General features: G+C 40.0%; 1 protein-coding gene across 1 annotated transcript; it reads left to right on the forward strand.

Moving 5' to 3' along the window:
- Positions 1-1,017: 1,017 nt before the first annotated feature.
- Positions 1,018-16,300, forward strand: LOC309507270 (xaa-Pro dipeptidase-like). Its single transcript, XM_082181425.1, has 6 exons — positions 1,018-1,140; positions 2,403-2,480; positions 3,238-3,386; positions 4,289-4,473; positions 6,368-6,559; positions 15,800-16,300. The coding sequence occupies exons 1-6, from the start codon at positions 1,046-1,048 to the stop codon at positions 15,941-15,943; spliced, it is 843 nt and encodes a 280-aa protein (XP_082037551.1). The 5' UTR covers positions 1,018-1,045; the 3' UTR covers positions 15,944-16,300.
- Positions 16,301-16,649: the final 349 nt, after the last annotated feature.

The following is a 16,649-nucleotide window of genomic DNA, read 5'->3' on the forward strand; positions in this document are numbered from 1 at the left end:
ACATTAGCGCCGTATGATACAAACAATGACACTCACCAGTTCCCGTATAATTAAGTCACTCAAACAGCATAACCGGATCATACAATCTATATTAAACACACCGAGAGATCAAACCCTGGAGGAAGCGTTTCCCCGATCACTGACTTCATTTCCTCATAATGCGAACGGAAAGAATGGTCTGAAATCAGGCAAATGAAGAGTCACATGACCTTCCCGACATTGACTCTGCGAATGAGACATGATCTGAAATCAATTGCAGCTCTATCAATTATTATTTGCTCAGTTCTGGCCAAAACTGGCTTCATGTGCAATATTCATACTTCTGTGTCCTCTGGTAGTATTATACAATATAATTGATTTTATGTTACCTGTGTGTTTAACCCCAAGCTAGAAACACCTTTAACTCCGGGTTTAGCAACACTTCATACTGACGAAAGTTGAAAAAGGGTTTTAGAAACATTGTAACGTTGAGTGGTGACGCCACTTACTGTGTGATACAATGTAACGCTTGAATGTTTGAAGTCACTAAATATTAATGAGCTTTGTTGACACTGAATATTAATGAGCTTTGTTGACATTGAATATTAATTAGCATAGTTGACATTGAATATTGATCTGATCTTTATGGCTCCTTTAATGTGCATCTGTGTGATTTTCACTTGTGTTATCTTGTTTCACTTCTGTCTGCTTTATATCAGTGTGTGTCTCTGTTTTGTTGATGTGGAGATATGAAGTTATGAAGTTATCACTCAAGGTTTTCTCAGGCTGATGGTGTTTTAGGCTCTTCATGCTGTATTTTACAGTTTAAGCTCAGGTCACAGTCTATGGTCACACTGGAGAAATGAGAACAAGGGATTTCTGATGTTTTGGATTTTGTGTTTCTTTGTATTTTGTTCATTGAATTCGAAATAAGAATTGGGGAATTAATGTCATGAAAATAATCTTACAATGCAAAAAGATTTATTAAACTTAAGAATATGCATTTTCTCTGTGCAAAATGTAATTTCTTCTTTTCTTTCTCTTGGTTTTGTTTCATGATTGATTGATGTGTGTGAACTGTGTGTGTTTCAGTCTGTTCCAGCATTACTGTTACTCTCGCGGAGGAATGCGTCACACCTCGTACACCTGCATCTGTGGAAGGTACAGCACTATTACTGTGTGTGTGTGTGTGTGTGTGTGTGTGTGTGTGTGTGTGTGTGTGTGTGTGTGTGTGTGTGTGTGTGTGTGTGTGTGTGTGTGTGTGTGTGTGACACCTCGTACACCTGCATCTGTGGAAGGTACAGCACTATTACTGTGTGTGTGTGTGTGTGTGTGTGTGTGTGTGTGTGTGTGTGTGACACCTCGTACACCTGCATCTGTGGAAGGTACAGCACTATTACTGATGTTCTGTGTGTGTGTGTGTGTGTGTGTGTGTGTGTGTGTGTGTGTGTATGTGTGTGTGTGTGTGTGTGTGTGTGTGTGTGACACCTCGTACACCTGCATCTGTGGAAGGTACAGCACTGTTACTGTGTGTGTGTGTGTGTGTGTGTGTGTGTGTGTGTGTGTGTGTGTGTGTGTGTGACACCTCGTACACCTGCATCTGTGGAAGGTACAGCACTATTACTGTGTGTGTGTGTGTGTGTGTGTGACACCTCGTACACCTGCATCTGTGGAAGGTACAGCACTATTACTGTGTGTGTGTGTGTGTGTGTGTGTGTGTGTGTGTGTGTGTGTGTGTGTGTGTGTGTGTGTGTGTGTGTGTGTGTGTGTGTGTGTGTGTGTGACACCTCGTACACCTGCATCTGTGGAAGGTACAGCACTGTTACTGATGTGTGTGTGTGTGTGTGTGTGTGTGTGTGTGTGTGTGTGTGTGTGTGTGTGTGTGTGTGTGTGTGTGTCCTGTTACTGAGAGACTCTCAGTATCTGATATTGTGTCCTCAGAGCAAGAGATGTGTCTGAGTTAAATCACAGCAAACATCTGGACTGATAATAAACTTCAGACATGAAGTTTCGGATTCAATCTTAAATGCACAGTTCACCTAAATGTACTATAGCACTTCTATAACATGTAGTGCACGTGACATTATTTTCCAAGTCTTTTAAAATCATATGATTTATTTCAAATTTACTTAAATTTCAAGTTTTGTGACACAATTGTTGTTTTGGGGGTGAAGTGTAATTTAATACTTAAAGGGACAATTTTAAAATCAAAACAAATATTAATGTGAACTCTCATGAACATAGAAGCATTGAAAAACGTTTACCCATAATGCATCTGTCACTGACCAACTGACTGAACATCCTCAACTGTTAAAGATATAATGATAGATGATGTTCATTAGTGTGTAGTGGATATGGTCAATAATTCTAGTCATTTATTTGAGTTATTTTGTTTGCATGTGAACATGTTATCACTCCAACAGTGGGAATAACTCATCCGTCCTGCATTACGGACACGCCGGCGCTCCCAATGACAAAACCATCCAGGATGGAGACATGTGGTGAGTTTATGAGCCGCTTTTCACATGCATTTCTTTAATAATCATGTTCAGTGTCAGTTGTCTTGTTGGTTCATGCTGGTGTACAGTCTGTGCAGTGATGAATATTTCCAGTAATATTCAGGTTTATGGTCTGGTTATGAGCAGTTGCACACTGACCCCTGGTGGACACGACTTACAAACACACTTCCACTTTCTGCAAGCACATCTTTGAGATATGATTTGAACATCACGATGGTTGAATTATTTAAAGTAGAAGCTGATTTAATACAATCAGATTATGTTTATGTCCGGCATCATCTGTCTTTAAATCACTGTTGAAAACTAAAACAAGTCTCTGGAAGTACTTGCAGCAAAATTCTGTATCCATAAACAAAAATGCATTAAAGTGATGCATAGATTTAGTGAAATTCAGAAATGTTCTATGTCATTTATATCCTGTACATTGAAAAACATACATTATATGTATGTTAAAGGGTTATTGAAATATACAGTATAATAAACAATTAGGAAATGTCCATAAGCTTTATGTGATGTTTGGTGATACTTACTGTTCATTGTAAAATGTCAAAATAATAATAATAATAATAAACCAGGGCTACTCAGTATTTGATGATGTCATCAAACCAAACTATATAATTAAAACAAGTCATAGAAGTGGTTTTAGATGTGGTCCAGGCTGGTGCGAAGGGAAAGATTAATCTGAAAACTGATTTATCATATAAAGATGAAGCTAAACTCTGTGGTTGTGTCCTGGCAGTCTGTTTGACATGGGCGGCGAGTATTACTGCTACTCCTCCGACATCACCTGCTCTTTCCCGGCCAACGGCAAGTTCAGCGCGGACCAGAGAGCCGTTTATGAAGCCGTGCTGAAGTCCTCCAGAGCCGTGATGGACGCCATCAAACCTGGTACACACTCTGAGACTCACAATACTACATATCAGGAGCAAAACTCAGTCTTTTACTGACCAAATCTATGACTCTCAGCAGAAAGTCTGATCTACACTAACAGTCGAAGGTTTGGGCTCAGTCAGATTTTTGAAAGAGTCTCTTCTGCTCACCAGCTGCGTTTATTTGATCAAAAATACAGTAAAATTGTGAAAAATTATTACAAATTAAATCAGATGTTTTCTATGTGAATATATAGTAAAGTGTAACTTATTCCTGTGATCAAAGCTGGATTTTCAGCATCATTACTCCAGTCTTCAGTGTCACATGATCCTTCACAAATCATTCTAATATGATGATTTGATGCTCAAGAAACATTTATGATTATTATCAGTGTTGAAAACATAAAAAATCTTCATTTCTTGTGGAAACAAGGTAATTTTCAGGATTCTTTGATGAATAGAGTTTAAAAAAACAGCATTTATTTGAAATACAATCTTTTGTAACATTATAAATATATTTACAGTCACTTTTGATCAATGTAGTGCATCTTTGTAGAATAAAATTATTAATTTCGTAATTTCCAAACTTTTGAATGGTAGTGTATATTGAGATTTGAGTTTTGTTATTTAAGAATGCACTTCCTAAAAAGTCAAATAGACACTGTGTCTTTGGAGTCGAAGAGAGCTGTAAAATGACCTTTGACCTCTCCTTTACCTCTAATCCTCCCTTGTCTGGCTTATTCTTCTCTGAGTAATGCCTGAGCTGTGTATTTTGAGCACTTCTTGTGTAGTTTTTGCCTCTTCACGATGACTCGCTTGCTTTAGTCCTCATTTGTAAGTCGCTCTGGACAAAGGCGTCTAATAAAGGACTAAATGTAAATGTACTGAGGGTCTCAGCGATGCGTCTGATGTCCCGCTCAGGTGTGAAGTGGACCGACATGCATCGTCTGGCGGACCGGGTTCACCTGGAGGAGCTGCTGAAGATGGGGATCCTGCGTGGGACGGTGGAGGAGATGCTGAAGGTTCATCTGGGCTCCATCTTCATGCCTCACGGACTGGGACACTTACTGGGCATCGACGTGCATGATGTGGGGGGGTATCCAGAGGTCAGTTCTGAGCTTTCACTGATACAACACGTTCACACACTTTTTTACTCTATTTCTTCCCTTATAATGTATAATCCGATGCTTAGCGGTGAGTGATAAGACAAAAATCACAGATAATATGTGTAATTTTGAGATTGGAAATTGTTATAAGATCAGTAATTATGTGTTACTACGCCAAAATGTTAAGAGGCCAGATATGATTTTAGATTTTTGTTGAAGATAAATCTTAACTCTTTTCAAAAAACGTTATACTTTTAAACTTTTTATTTTGCTACATTTTAACATTTTTCTCAACATAAAATGCCATGGTATGGTAGCTAACTAATATGGTAACAAACAAACACCAAAATGTTATAAATTAAAACCAAAATCATACAGATTTTATAATCATCAATGTCACTGCAATGTGATTTACTCACTTCATTTGACAACTTTTAGACTGTACATATATATCATTTTATGCACATAGTCACTCACATAAAGCCATATACTGTACACTATATATCAAATCTCTTCTGTTTGATGATTTATATTGTCTCCAGATTTAGCTTCAAAGTAAAGAGTTAAACTTCTCAACAAAGACTATTAAACATTACGATTATAAACATTAACATTTAGATTTTCTGTAGAGCTGCTTTGATATGTATTATGACGGGCACAATACAAACAAAACTGTATTGAATGTTTCTTTTATCAAACTACATTTTAAACTATGCTTTCATAGTCAAGCTGCTTTATTTCTAAAGATCAAGGGAAATATTTTCCTCATGAACTGACTTTGTAAAGGAAGGAATGAATCATTTAAACGCCTGATTAAAACCAAATGTCGTTAAAAGCAGTGTTTCTCACCCGTGTCCTGAAGACCCTCATCACTGACACACTCATCAGACACACTCAGTCCAATGCTGTGTTCAAAATCACATCCTACACACTCATTCACTATTCCCTACATTACTCCACTAATATAGTGAGAATGAGTGAGTGAATCTGGACACTGAGTGAGCCGCTTCTGCATCGTTTGTGATTGCTGTTTAATAATTAATTATTGAAACATAGCAAACTGGCAGCTCCAGTAGTAATGAGAAGATTTATCCTGAACTCTGCTATGGAAAATAGCATGTATAAGCCAGAATTAAACAATTTAATAATCAATTTATACCTGAATGATATTATGCTGGACCAGCACGGTTTGGAAAATGGATGATTCAGCGCCAGCGCCATCTCCTGGCGAGACGCGGGAATTCATTCAGTGCACGACTCTCACAGTGGATTAAGGGGTATTCTCTAGCCGATGAATTGTACACTTGTTATTGCGGTGCATTGTGGGATTGAATGAGTGCACTAAATAACGTCAATAACTATGGTTTAGGACACTACAAATGGCTGTATCCTCAAATAGAGCCCTATTTGATGAAATAGGGGACGGTTTCAGACACAGCCCAGTGCTGCATCTCAGTTCACCTACTTATACTACGCCATAAAAGTATGAACTCTTTTTGTGAAGAAAAAGCAGATACTTCTGAGTGTGTAGCAGAAAGTAGACAAGCTTTGGGACAAACTATCACGTCATACAATAGTGTCTTTAACGGTTGCTCTCTGTCGGATCCTGTCACAGTAAACTGGCCTGTCAATCATCTTCTCACAGTTAAAATCCTCCACATTTCATTTCATTTAATTTCCTACCGAATCGGAGAGAAATGCAATGGATTGTGGGTAATATTAGACAGACACAATGTGCAGTGAATGTGTCCTCAGGACAGGTGTCCTCAGCGGTTATAAGTGTGTGTGTGTGTGTGTGTGTGTGTGTGTGTGTGTGTGTGTGTGTGTGTGTGTGTGTGTGTGGGTGTGGGTGTGTGTGGGTGTGGGTGTGTGTGTGTGTGTGTGTGTTGTCCAGGGCATCGAGCGCGTGGACGAGCCGGGGCTGAAGAGTCTCAGGATGGGTCGTGTGGTGCAGGAGCGGATGGTCCTCACGGTGGAGCCGGGAATATATTTCATCAATCATCTCCTGGATAAAGCGCTGGACTCCCCGACTCAGTGCGGCTTCATCAACAGAGACGTCCTCAATCGCTTCCGCGGCTTCGGCGGGGTCAGAATTATTAATAACATATACATTCCAGTAGATACACAGATACACATACATTCATAACTAGTCCTTTCTTTAACACTGTATCATTTTTGCTGATCATTTTGTTGATTTGTCAATTTATAATATTATATGCTGTAATGTAAGCATATAAATCATACATTATATATGTGACCGGTCTCTGTTGGAACTCTGCGTTGTGTGTGTTGATATAGAAGGAGACCGGACAACAGAAATTTCACGGGCCGGATTTTATTCTGTATGAATAAAAATAAAAGATCACTGCAAGCTTGAGTCTGTGGCCTTCTTTCACAGTTTAAGCCTCTCCTCAGTCGCATTTACCGCGAACTGAATGACATTTTACTCATTTCACATATTTAAGTTTCTCAAATGAACAACTCAATATTGTTTAACATTTCATAAAAAAATAAAGCATTTTACATAAATTAAAAACAATATAAACAGAAACATGAAAGTGAACATACCTGTATGAATAAAAATAAAAGATCACTGCAAGCTTGAGTCTGTGGCCTTCTTTCACAGTTTAAGCCTGTCAGTGAAAGGCATTATTTTAGCCAACAGAGCTTGCACACTCATGCTTAATTCTCTCCAACAATACATGCTATAACTCATAACATCGTTCACACAAACTTCATATATGTTTGAATAAGATTAAAGTGTGTTTTAGAACAAATTACATGTTATATTACGATAAACAAAACTCATATAAAACTTTTCAGACAGAGCGTCAGCACAACCCACCTCTCCTCAGTCGCATTTACCGCGAACTGAAGGAGAGCAACCGGAACCGGAACATGAAAGAACATTAATCTTAAAGGAGCCACGCACCCTATTTAACAAAACTGAAAAATGACCATGTAACCATAGAAATATGACATCTCAATTAATAGAAATCAATATTATAAGAATAAATGAAATTCCAGAATGCAAAATGAAAGATATAACAAATGATAATAACAAAGGGAGATTTTGAGTGAAATTAATTAATAAATATAACACCCGTTACATTCACCTCCCCTAATTTCACCAAAATTCTACATGCACATAAAGAGGATTTCCTAAAGAATCACAATGCAAAAGGTCCACAGTTACAACAATGAAAGCTATCTGTCTTGACAGATACAGAGATATTTGAGGGTGATCAGGCCTCAAAACCACTTAGTAAAGTATGTTGCCAAATACACCATACCACACTTAACCTTTGCAACAAATCCTCATTCACATTATTCTCACATCCCATGGCAACAAAAAAAAAATGTATCCCAAAAAGAAACATAAAATAAACTTCCTACCCAATCACGGATATTAGAATAGGCTTAAAAGGGACTGTGACTTCTTCTGGAACCTGTTTGACAAACTTGGCATTTTAAATGGCTTTTGAACCATGGTCTCAATCAGACGGTTGACTTTTTTTACTACTCTACCAGTCCGTGTTGCAATAGTGCCTTGTGCTTGTTCAGGACCTGGCATTAACACATCATCACGTACAGGTAAGTCGGAGTCAACGATACCTGAATTAGTAAAGTCAAATGTTGCCAATACATTGTCACAATCAGAAGTTCCTGTGCTCAATGTTTTTTCAGGGAGCATCTGGTTTTGGCTGTCTTGACCAGAATTAACACAGTAAGTACCATCACTTTCCTCTGTATCCTGTTCCATTTGTACATCAAAAGTTTCTGAACTCTTTGAAACATCTTCATTCAATACTAATGAATGCGCTTCGTTTTCAGGATCTTCATCCTCCAAGGAATCAGTGGAATTTGTTGATTGGCTCTCACACTCAGAATCGTTCGAGCAATCGGCAACCGTTGATCCACATGTTTCATCCTCAGGACATGTCACTGGTAAGAAACTGATATCTAAGAGCATGTTTCGATGTACCACTTTAATGTGTCCTTTGTCATCCTTCACTTTGTATATGTGTGTCTGGGGTTCATTATCCACAATGGTGTACACAGTAGGTTCCCATCTATCTGCCAACTTCCTTTTTCCTCTTTCTCCTTTATTGGCAATGAGCACTCTATCTCCATTGTTCAAATGTACTCCCTTGATCTTGCGATTATACACCTTGGTCTGTTTCCTCTGTTCTTGTACAGCATGTTTTTGAGCAATTTCAGCTGCTTCGTGAAGATGAGACATTAAAGTGGCGACATAGCTGCTATAATCAACAATCACTGGATTCTTTGATACTTGCTTGAACATTATGTCCACAGGTAATCGTGGGACACGACCAAACATGAGTTGGAAAGGTGCGTAACCTGTCGTCTCATGTATTGTTGAGTTGTAAGCGAAGGTCAGAGTCTGAATTTGTTGTGGCCACTTATCCTTAGATCTCAGAGGCAAGGAGCGAAGCATACTTCCTAATGTTCGGTTGAACCGCTCTGTGATGCCATTTCCCATAGGATGATAGGCCGTTGTACGAGATTTGGAGACCCCAGAAAGTGCAAGCAGTTCAGCAATGAGCTCACTCTCAAAATTTGTTCCTTGATCCGTATGGATCCGCTCAGGAAACCCATACACACAGAACACATGGTCCCATATCTTCCGAGCAACTTGCTTAGCCGTCTGATTGATGCAAGGAAAGGCGTGTGCAAGTTTCGTAAAATGATCCGTCAGGACCAACACATCCACTGAACGCTGTTTGTTATCTTCTGCACTCCAAAAGTCAAGACAAACCAACTCCATAGGTGCAGAAGTCTGAATACTCTCCAGTGGAGCTCGAGCAGCTGGCTCAGGTGTTTTTGCCAGAATGCACCGCCTGCAACACTTCACATATTCTCTGATCTCGCGCTCCATCTTGGGCCAGAAGAAGCGCTGTCTCGCCAAGTGAACTGTTCTAGCCTGTCCTTGGTGACCGGCAAGATCGTGAAGACCATGTAGAGCTTTTTCTACCATGCTCTGAGGCAGAACATACTGATGTCTTTTCTGTCTGCTTATAGGTTCCTTAGTCACCCTGTACAGAATCCCATCACACACTTTTAAGTGATCCCATTGCTTGACAAGGGCTAAAGCTCTATAGTCGAGTTTTTCCCTCTCTCTTCTTGAAGGGCGTCTTTTACGAAGCACGAAAGGGAGAACCTTGGAAATGGTAAGGTCGAGCTCTTGACTTCTTTCCAACTCTTCATGAGAGAACATAGGCAGAGGCTGTTCACCATGGCTAGTGTCTGCAATCTGCTGAACTAACTGCACCAGCTGAACTGCTCGTGTCACCGTCGCCATTTCCCAGTCATCTTGGACATGGCAAAGTGTCTTGACAGCAACTGGATCACATGACTGCACATGACAGCTCGACTGACATCCAACCTGATCACTTATCTTGTGGCAATCAACCTTCAGACGAAACACATCCTGTATCCCTTCTTCTCCTACAGCATCAGCTTCGGTAAGTAAGCGGTTGTAACTCTCATTCATGAGCCTATGACTAATTGATCTTGCAAATGGATCTCTGCTTAGGGCATCGGCCACAATGTTCTTGACTCCTGCGATATGTTTTATGTCGAAAGAATAAGGGGCTAACTTTGAAACCCACCTTTGTTCACAGGCATCGAGTTTCGGCTTAGTCATAATGTGCGTAAGTGGATTGTTGTCAGTCCAAACTGTGAAGGTGTGCCCCTTGAGCCAGTGACTGAACTTTTCGCACACACTCCACTTCAAAGCCAAAAACTCGAGCCTGTGTGCAGGGTACTTCTTCTGTGACACGGTTAGGGTCTTACTGGCGAAGGCAATTGGCCGAGCTATTTCTTCCCCTGCTGGAACTTGGGATAGCACAGCACCTAAGCCATCTAGAGACGCGTCAATTGAAAGAATCAAAGGCCTGGAGAAATCAGGATGCGCAAGCACAGCACAGTTCAGCAACCTCTCCTTGAGTGTATTGAAAGCAATATCGCATTCCTCTGTCCAATCACTTGGATTCAGCTTTCTAAACGTGCCCACAGGCTTCCTAACTTTCGCTTTACTCCGTCTCTTCTGACCCGCAGTCAGAGCAAAGAGAGGCTTGGCGATCGAAGAACAATTAGGAATAAAGTGTTGATAATAGAAAATCATTCCTAAAAATGACTTGATTCTTCGTGCTGATGGAGTGCAACCATCTTCCTCCATAAGTTGCATTTTGGACATTTTGGATATAACATCCACCTTCGTGAAGTCCACAGAGACACCATGGCCAGAAATAGTATGGCCCAAGAACTTCACTGAATCACGCAAGAAATGACACTTTTTGGGACTCAATTTCAAGTGATGTAACCTAAGCCGCTGAAAAACCATTTCAAGCCTACTCAAGGCCTCTTGCTCTGTGGGCGCAAACACAAGTAAATCGTCCAAATAGCACAGTAAGCTGGTAAAGTTCATATCTCCAAAAATGCTAAGCATCATCCGCATGAATGAAGCTGGACTGTTGCACAAGCCTTGTGGCATGCGGTTATACTCATGTAGTCCCATAGGAGTAATGAAAGCGGTGTATTTTTTGTCTTGTTCATGCATGGGCAAATTATAGAATCCAGAGGTTAAGTCCAAAGTGCTGAAGAAATTGTTACCTCCTAAAGCAGCAAGGCAGTCTGACTGATGAGGGAGTGGGTGAGCATCTTTGAGTGTTCTCGCATTAAGCCACCTGAAGTCTGTACAAATGCGGAGGCTTCCATCCTTTTTCCACACCAGTACTAATGGCGATGCATATTCGCTTACAGATTTTCTAATTATCTCTTGCTCCTCCATTTCGCTTAACACCTCGCGCAACTTCTGGTAGTGAGCAGGAGGGATCCTCCGATATGGCAACCGGAATGGCCTCTCATCTGTAAGTCGGATGCGGTGTTCAAATTCCTTAGCCTCACCACAGTCTAAGGGATGTTTAGAGAACACATCATTGTAATTCACCAACAACTGAACAAGTTTCTCTTTGGATGCTTCAGTAACTTTGCAGTGACTGATGTCAACTTCGCTTAACCCAACATCTTGCAATCTCAAATCTGAAGCACAACTTGGGGTAACTTCCACCTCTGAACTACCTTCCTTTATCTTTCCAGTGCCCTGGAAAACTGGGAAATCTTCTACAGCCAGACAAGGTGAAACATCTGCCAATTTCCGATTCTTTCTTAACGTGACAGGTTGGTCAGACAAATTGGTTATCTTCATAGGTACCCACCTATCACCCCACATAGATGTTATCACACGAGCTACCATGATGTTTCTTGGCATAGTCTTGGAGGCAGTTGGTTCAACGAGAATGGTGCTCCCAAGGGACAATGGAGTGTTGCTGGGCAGTCTTCCCCACACTAAATGCTCTTGGTTAGCAGCAAGAGTGACAGCATGATGGAGCTTAACTGTTCCGACTTTGCTAGGGATCTCATCATGTCGCCAGCGTGTGAGATTTGACATAACATCCAAAAAGTGTTCACCGTCCGGTGATAACTGTGTAGCACGTTGCGATATGAAGTCCCAATACTCATCTGTGTTCTTCATTCTGTTCACAACATGTTTAATCAAGTTGGAGCCAAGAATTAAATCATCATGTTGTCCTGGAACAACGAGAACTGGAACTCGACAGCTGATGCCATACACTTTCATACTAACTTCGTACAAACATTTTGGCTGTGCGGTCCTACCCCCAACACCGACAAGAATGATATTCTCAGGTAGTGATTTTTTGTCCAAGACAACATTTTCAGCCAACAACTTTTGTTCAGCTGTCTCACTGAGGGTACAAGACATGGAGCCAGTGTCAAGCATTCCTCTCATGTGGAACTGGCCATTTAAAATCACAGAAGTATAGAAAAGCTCATCAAAAGTCTTTATTGTCTGCATATTTTGTGCGTATATCACGCAAGTACCATCAGATGCAGTATGGCATGCATTCACATACTGCAGCTCCAGATCACTTATGAGGGTTTGATCATCACCCACACATCCCCTCTCCAAATGTGGGTCTAATGGTTTAAAGGTCCAGCTCCTCGTGGCGAGTAGTTTGCCTCTAGACTGTCATGACTACTCCACTTTGGGCACTCCCTTTTCCTGTGTCCATGTTCGAAACAAAACAAGCATAAACCGTCTCTTCTACAATGTGCAACTGTAGAGTGGTCCATGCCTCTGCACACTTTGCAAAACTTCCTGCTCACATTCCCATGCCTAAATGAATCTACAGGTACAGAGGAGGTTTGCATGCTTTGTTTCAGCACACGATCGAGCAAACTGATAAGAGACTGAGTGCAGCTGTCACCTGTCTGACCTGATGGTGTAACTGGCAACTCACTTCGACCTGTTGACACTTTCAGCTCGTTTCCAGATGCTCCATCATCCAAATTCGACATTTGGGCATTGGCAGCTACAGTCTTCGCAAAGGCAGAACGATTAGACTGCGCCTTCATTTGTGCTCTTTTCTCAGCTTGATATTCATCAAGACGTTCTTGTATTTCAGCCGCCGTCCACCTATCAGCAGACTTGAACCTCAAGATAGCAGACAGAGACTGGTCAGGGCAATGTTTAACAAACATTTGTGTCACCTCGCGAGTAGGATCTTCAATACTTCTGCCCTGCCTTCTCAAACCCTCGTCAGCAACATCAACAGCTTTATTGAGCCGAATCCAATATTCCATTGCATTCTCTCCTGCTACAGGTAAAGTGCCATAAAAGTCAGCAAGCGGCATAGATGAATATGTCAATTCACTGAAGTGTTGTTTGAGTATGTCTGTGACAATTCTTGGGTTTGTTTTAGGCTTCAGCGATGGGTTGCTGCGTAGTGCTATCTTGATTACATCTTTGGCTCTTCCCATTAAGTTCGACATGATCTCATCCGCTTGTTCGGCTAAAGGAACACCTTTCTTTCTCAAATAAACATCCATGAGTTCTTCCCATTCATGTACTGATAATTTGTCAGATCCATCCCCTCTGAAACAGGGAGGTGCCTTAACATCAGGCTTCATCACTAACTTCATGCCAGTCAAATTAAGAGAAGGTGACTCCATGAGAACCTGGCTCGTCCCTATGCTCTGCTTTTGAACTTCAGGACACTCATTTTTTTCACTGCTTTTTTTCAGTTGATCAGATATTGACTGCCCTATTTGTTGAGCAAGCTGTGTGATTAAACTACTCAAGTCAGCGTTACTGTGGTCTCGGCTGTCTGAAGCAGCACCTTCACACTTTTCTGATTCAGTAGTATGTACTCTACCAGGATTACGGGTAGAACAGAAATCAGGAGAGCCAATATTAACTGTCCTTCTGAGTGGTGTCTGTTCAAGATCACCAAATATACGCCCCCTAGCAAAACCCAATTCAAACCCATCATTAGGGGAGTAACTTGTCTTCTCACTATTTTGTGACATCTTGAGTTTTACAGATCAACAAAAATAAATTAAAACAGATAATGACCACAGAAAAAAAACTGTCCACATGTGTACACACCTAAAAGTAATACACAATCAAATTATCAAACAAAAATTTTTCTTTTTCAAATTCAACCTTTTCTTTGTCTCTTTTTTTTTTCTGTAAATATGAAGTTTCAACCTTTTTTGAATTATATACAGTCTAATGTCCAACCTGTCTTTCCTTTGGCACAGATACAGGCAGAATTTGGACGTTCCAGAATGCAGCAAACCCCGGCGACCAAGCTGACGTTGATCGATGAGGATCCATGATGACTTGCATCAAACAAAAGTCACGGCACCAATGTGACCGGTCTCTGTTGGAACTCTGCGTTGTGTGTGTTGATATAGAAGGAGACCGGACAACAGAAATTTCACGGGCCGGATTTTATTCTGTATGAATAAAAATAAAAGATCACTGCAAGCTTGAGTCTGTGGCCTTCTTTCACAGTTTAAGCCTCTCCTCAGTCGCATTTACCGCGAACTGAATGACATTTTACTCATTTCACATATTTAAGTTTCTCAAATGAACAACTCAATATTGTTTAACATTTCATAAAAAAATAAAGCATTTTACATAAATTAAAAACAATATAAACAGAAACATGAAAGTGAACATACCTGTATGAATAAAAATAAAAGATCACTGCAAGCTTGAGTCTGTGGCCTTCTTTCACAGTTTAAGCCTGTCAGTGAAAGGCATTATTTTAGCCAACAGAGCTTGCACACTCATGCTTAATTCTCTCCAACAATACATGCTATAACTCATAACATCGTTCACACAAACTTCATATATGTTTGAATAAGATTAAAGTGTGTTTTAGAACAAATTACATGTTATATTACGATAAACAAAACTCATATAAAACTTTTCAGACAGAGCGTCAGCACAACCCACCTCTCCTCAGTCGCATTTACCGCGAACTGAAGGAGAGCAACCGGAACCGGAACATGAAAGAACATTAATCTTAAAGGAGCCACGCACCCTATTTAACAAAACTGAAAAATGACCATGTAACCATAGAAATATGACATCTCAATTAATAGAAATCAATATTATAAGAATAAATGAAATTCCAGAATGCAAAATGAAAGATATAACAAATGATAATAACAAAGGGAGATTTTGAGTGAAATTAATTAATAAATATAACACCCGTTACATATACAGTACATATATAATACACTATATATGTATATTTATTTTATCTTTCACTTTATAATCAAAAGGACTAAAGTTCCATGCATTCAGATTTTATAAGTGAATATTCTGAATGTTTATGCTTTTTCGAATATGATCTTTCATGTGTGTGTAATAGAGCGTTTTGTGAATGTATAAGTTCTGCAAAGTTTTAAAGATCAACGAATCAATTCTGAACTCCTGAAAGAGTCGTCAGTAATTCCAGTCTCACTTGTAACTAATTAGCATAATGCCAGCCTGTGGTGTTGATTGGCTGAGCAGCGTCTCTTAGCTCCGCCCTCAAACACTGTAGTTTATCTGAGACTGGAAGAGTTTGGTTCGTGTTGTTCGTGTCGAGAAGACGCTGTTTTCTGAGATTGATACGGTAAAACCCACGCCATCGTTACTGTTCGTATCACTGTGATCAAGAGCTGAGATTCAGATATGATAATGAGCGTTTGCTTTCTGACCAATCACAGCAGAGCAGCTCTCAGAGAGGCGGAGCTTAGAGAGACTGAATCCTTGATGGAAGCGTTTCAGACACTGAGAGAGAAGAGCTGAAGCTGAAATTTTAGTGTATATGACAGTATAATGAGAAAATGAAATGCAAACATGAATATTGCTGATCGTGTGTGTGTGTGTGTGTGTGTGTGTGTGTGTGTGTGTGTGTGTGTGTGTGTGTGTGTGTCTCAGGTGCGCATTGAGGATGATATCGCTGTGACGGCTGACGGCGTGGAGCTTCTGACCTGCGTTCCTCGAACCGTGGAGGAGATTGAGGCGTTCATGGCCGAGGAAACGTCCAAACCCTTCAGTCCCATCAGCAGCCAGAAATTCTGAGATTATGATTATGATGATGATGATTATAATAATGACACTCCTTTTCTTCAACATATCAGACTTTAAACTTTAAGTAAATGAGTATCTTTGATATTTCATTCTATAAAGGGAAACACACAACATGTGACCGCTTCTGTATGACTAAATCAGTGTCAAAAATTAATTACTGGATCATTTATGCTTATGAATTACCGGAACATTTTAATAAAACAACTTAATAAAAGCAGCTCTGAACATTATTTAGCCTGACTTAAAAGAACTTTACTCAATTCATTTGCATTTTATCCTCTACACTTTTTGCAAGTTTGTAAGAAAATGCAAAGCTTATTTTTAATAAACATGATTTTTCTAGCATCATTTAGAATCGTGTGCAACCTTTTATTTACTAATTAATACAATTCTGTCATGTTTAAATCCCATATGAGTTGTTTTTGTCGAACTAAACTTGTGGGAATAGCAGTAAACAGAGACGGATGAGAGAAATCCTGACACTCAATAATATGACTGTATGAATGAAGCGCTTTTACAGTTCAACGACACGTCAGTCATCTTTTGATTTTTACCCTAAAGTGTTCATGCATGATTTGAGCTGAAGAAGTTAAATATATGACACCATCATCATCAGATGTTACTGCTGTTTTACTGATACTGAAGTGTAATCTTAGCACACAGGTGGAGATTGTCTTTCTTCATTCCAGTAGATATT

Source organism: Leuciscus leuciscus (genome assembly GCF_965113295.1).
Source record: "Leuciscus leuciscus genome assembly, chromosome: 10".
Lineage (NCBI taxonomy): Eukaryota > Metazoa > Chordata > Actinopteri > Cypriniformes > Leuciscidae > Leuciscus > Leuciscus leuciscus.

Coding starts and splice junctions, on each gene's coding strand:
- LOC309507270 (XM_082181425.1), top strand. CDS start 1,046: ATGTGTGTGAACTGTGTGTGTTTCAGTCTGTTCCAGCATTACTGTTAC. Junction 4,474..6,367: donor ATGTGGGGGGGTATCCAGAG/GTCAGTTCTGAG, acceptor TGTGTTGTCCAG/GGCATCGAGCGCGTGGACGA. Junction 6,560..15,799: donor GCTTCCGCGGCTTCGGCGGG/GTCAGAATTATT, acceptor TGTGTGTCTCAG/GTGCGCATTGAGGATGATAT.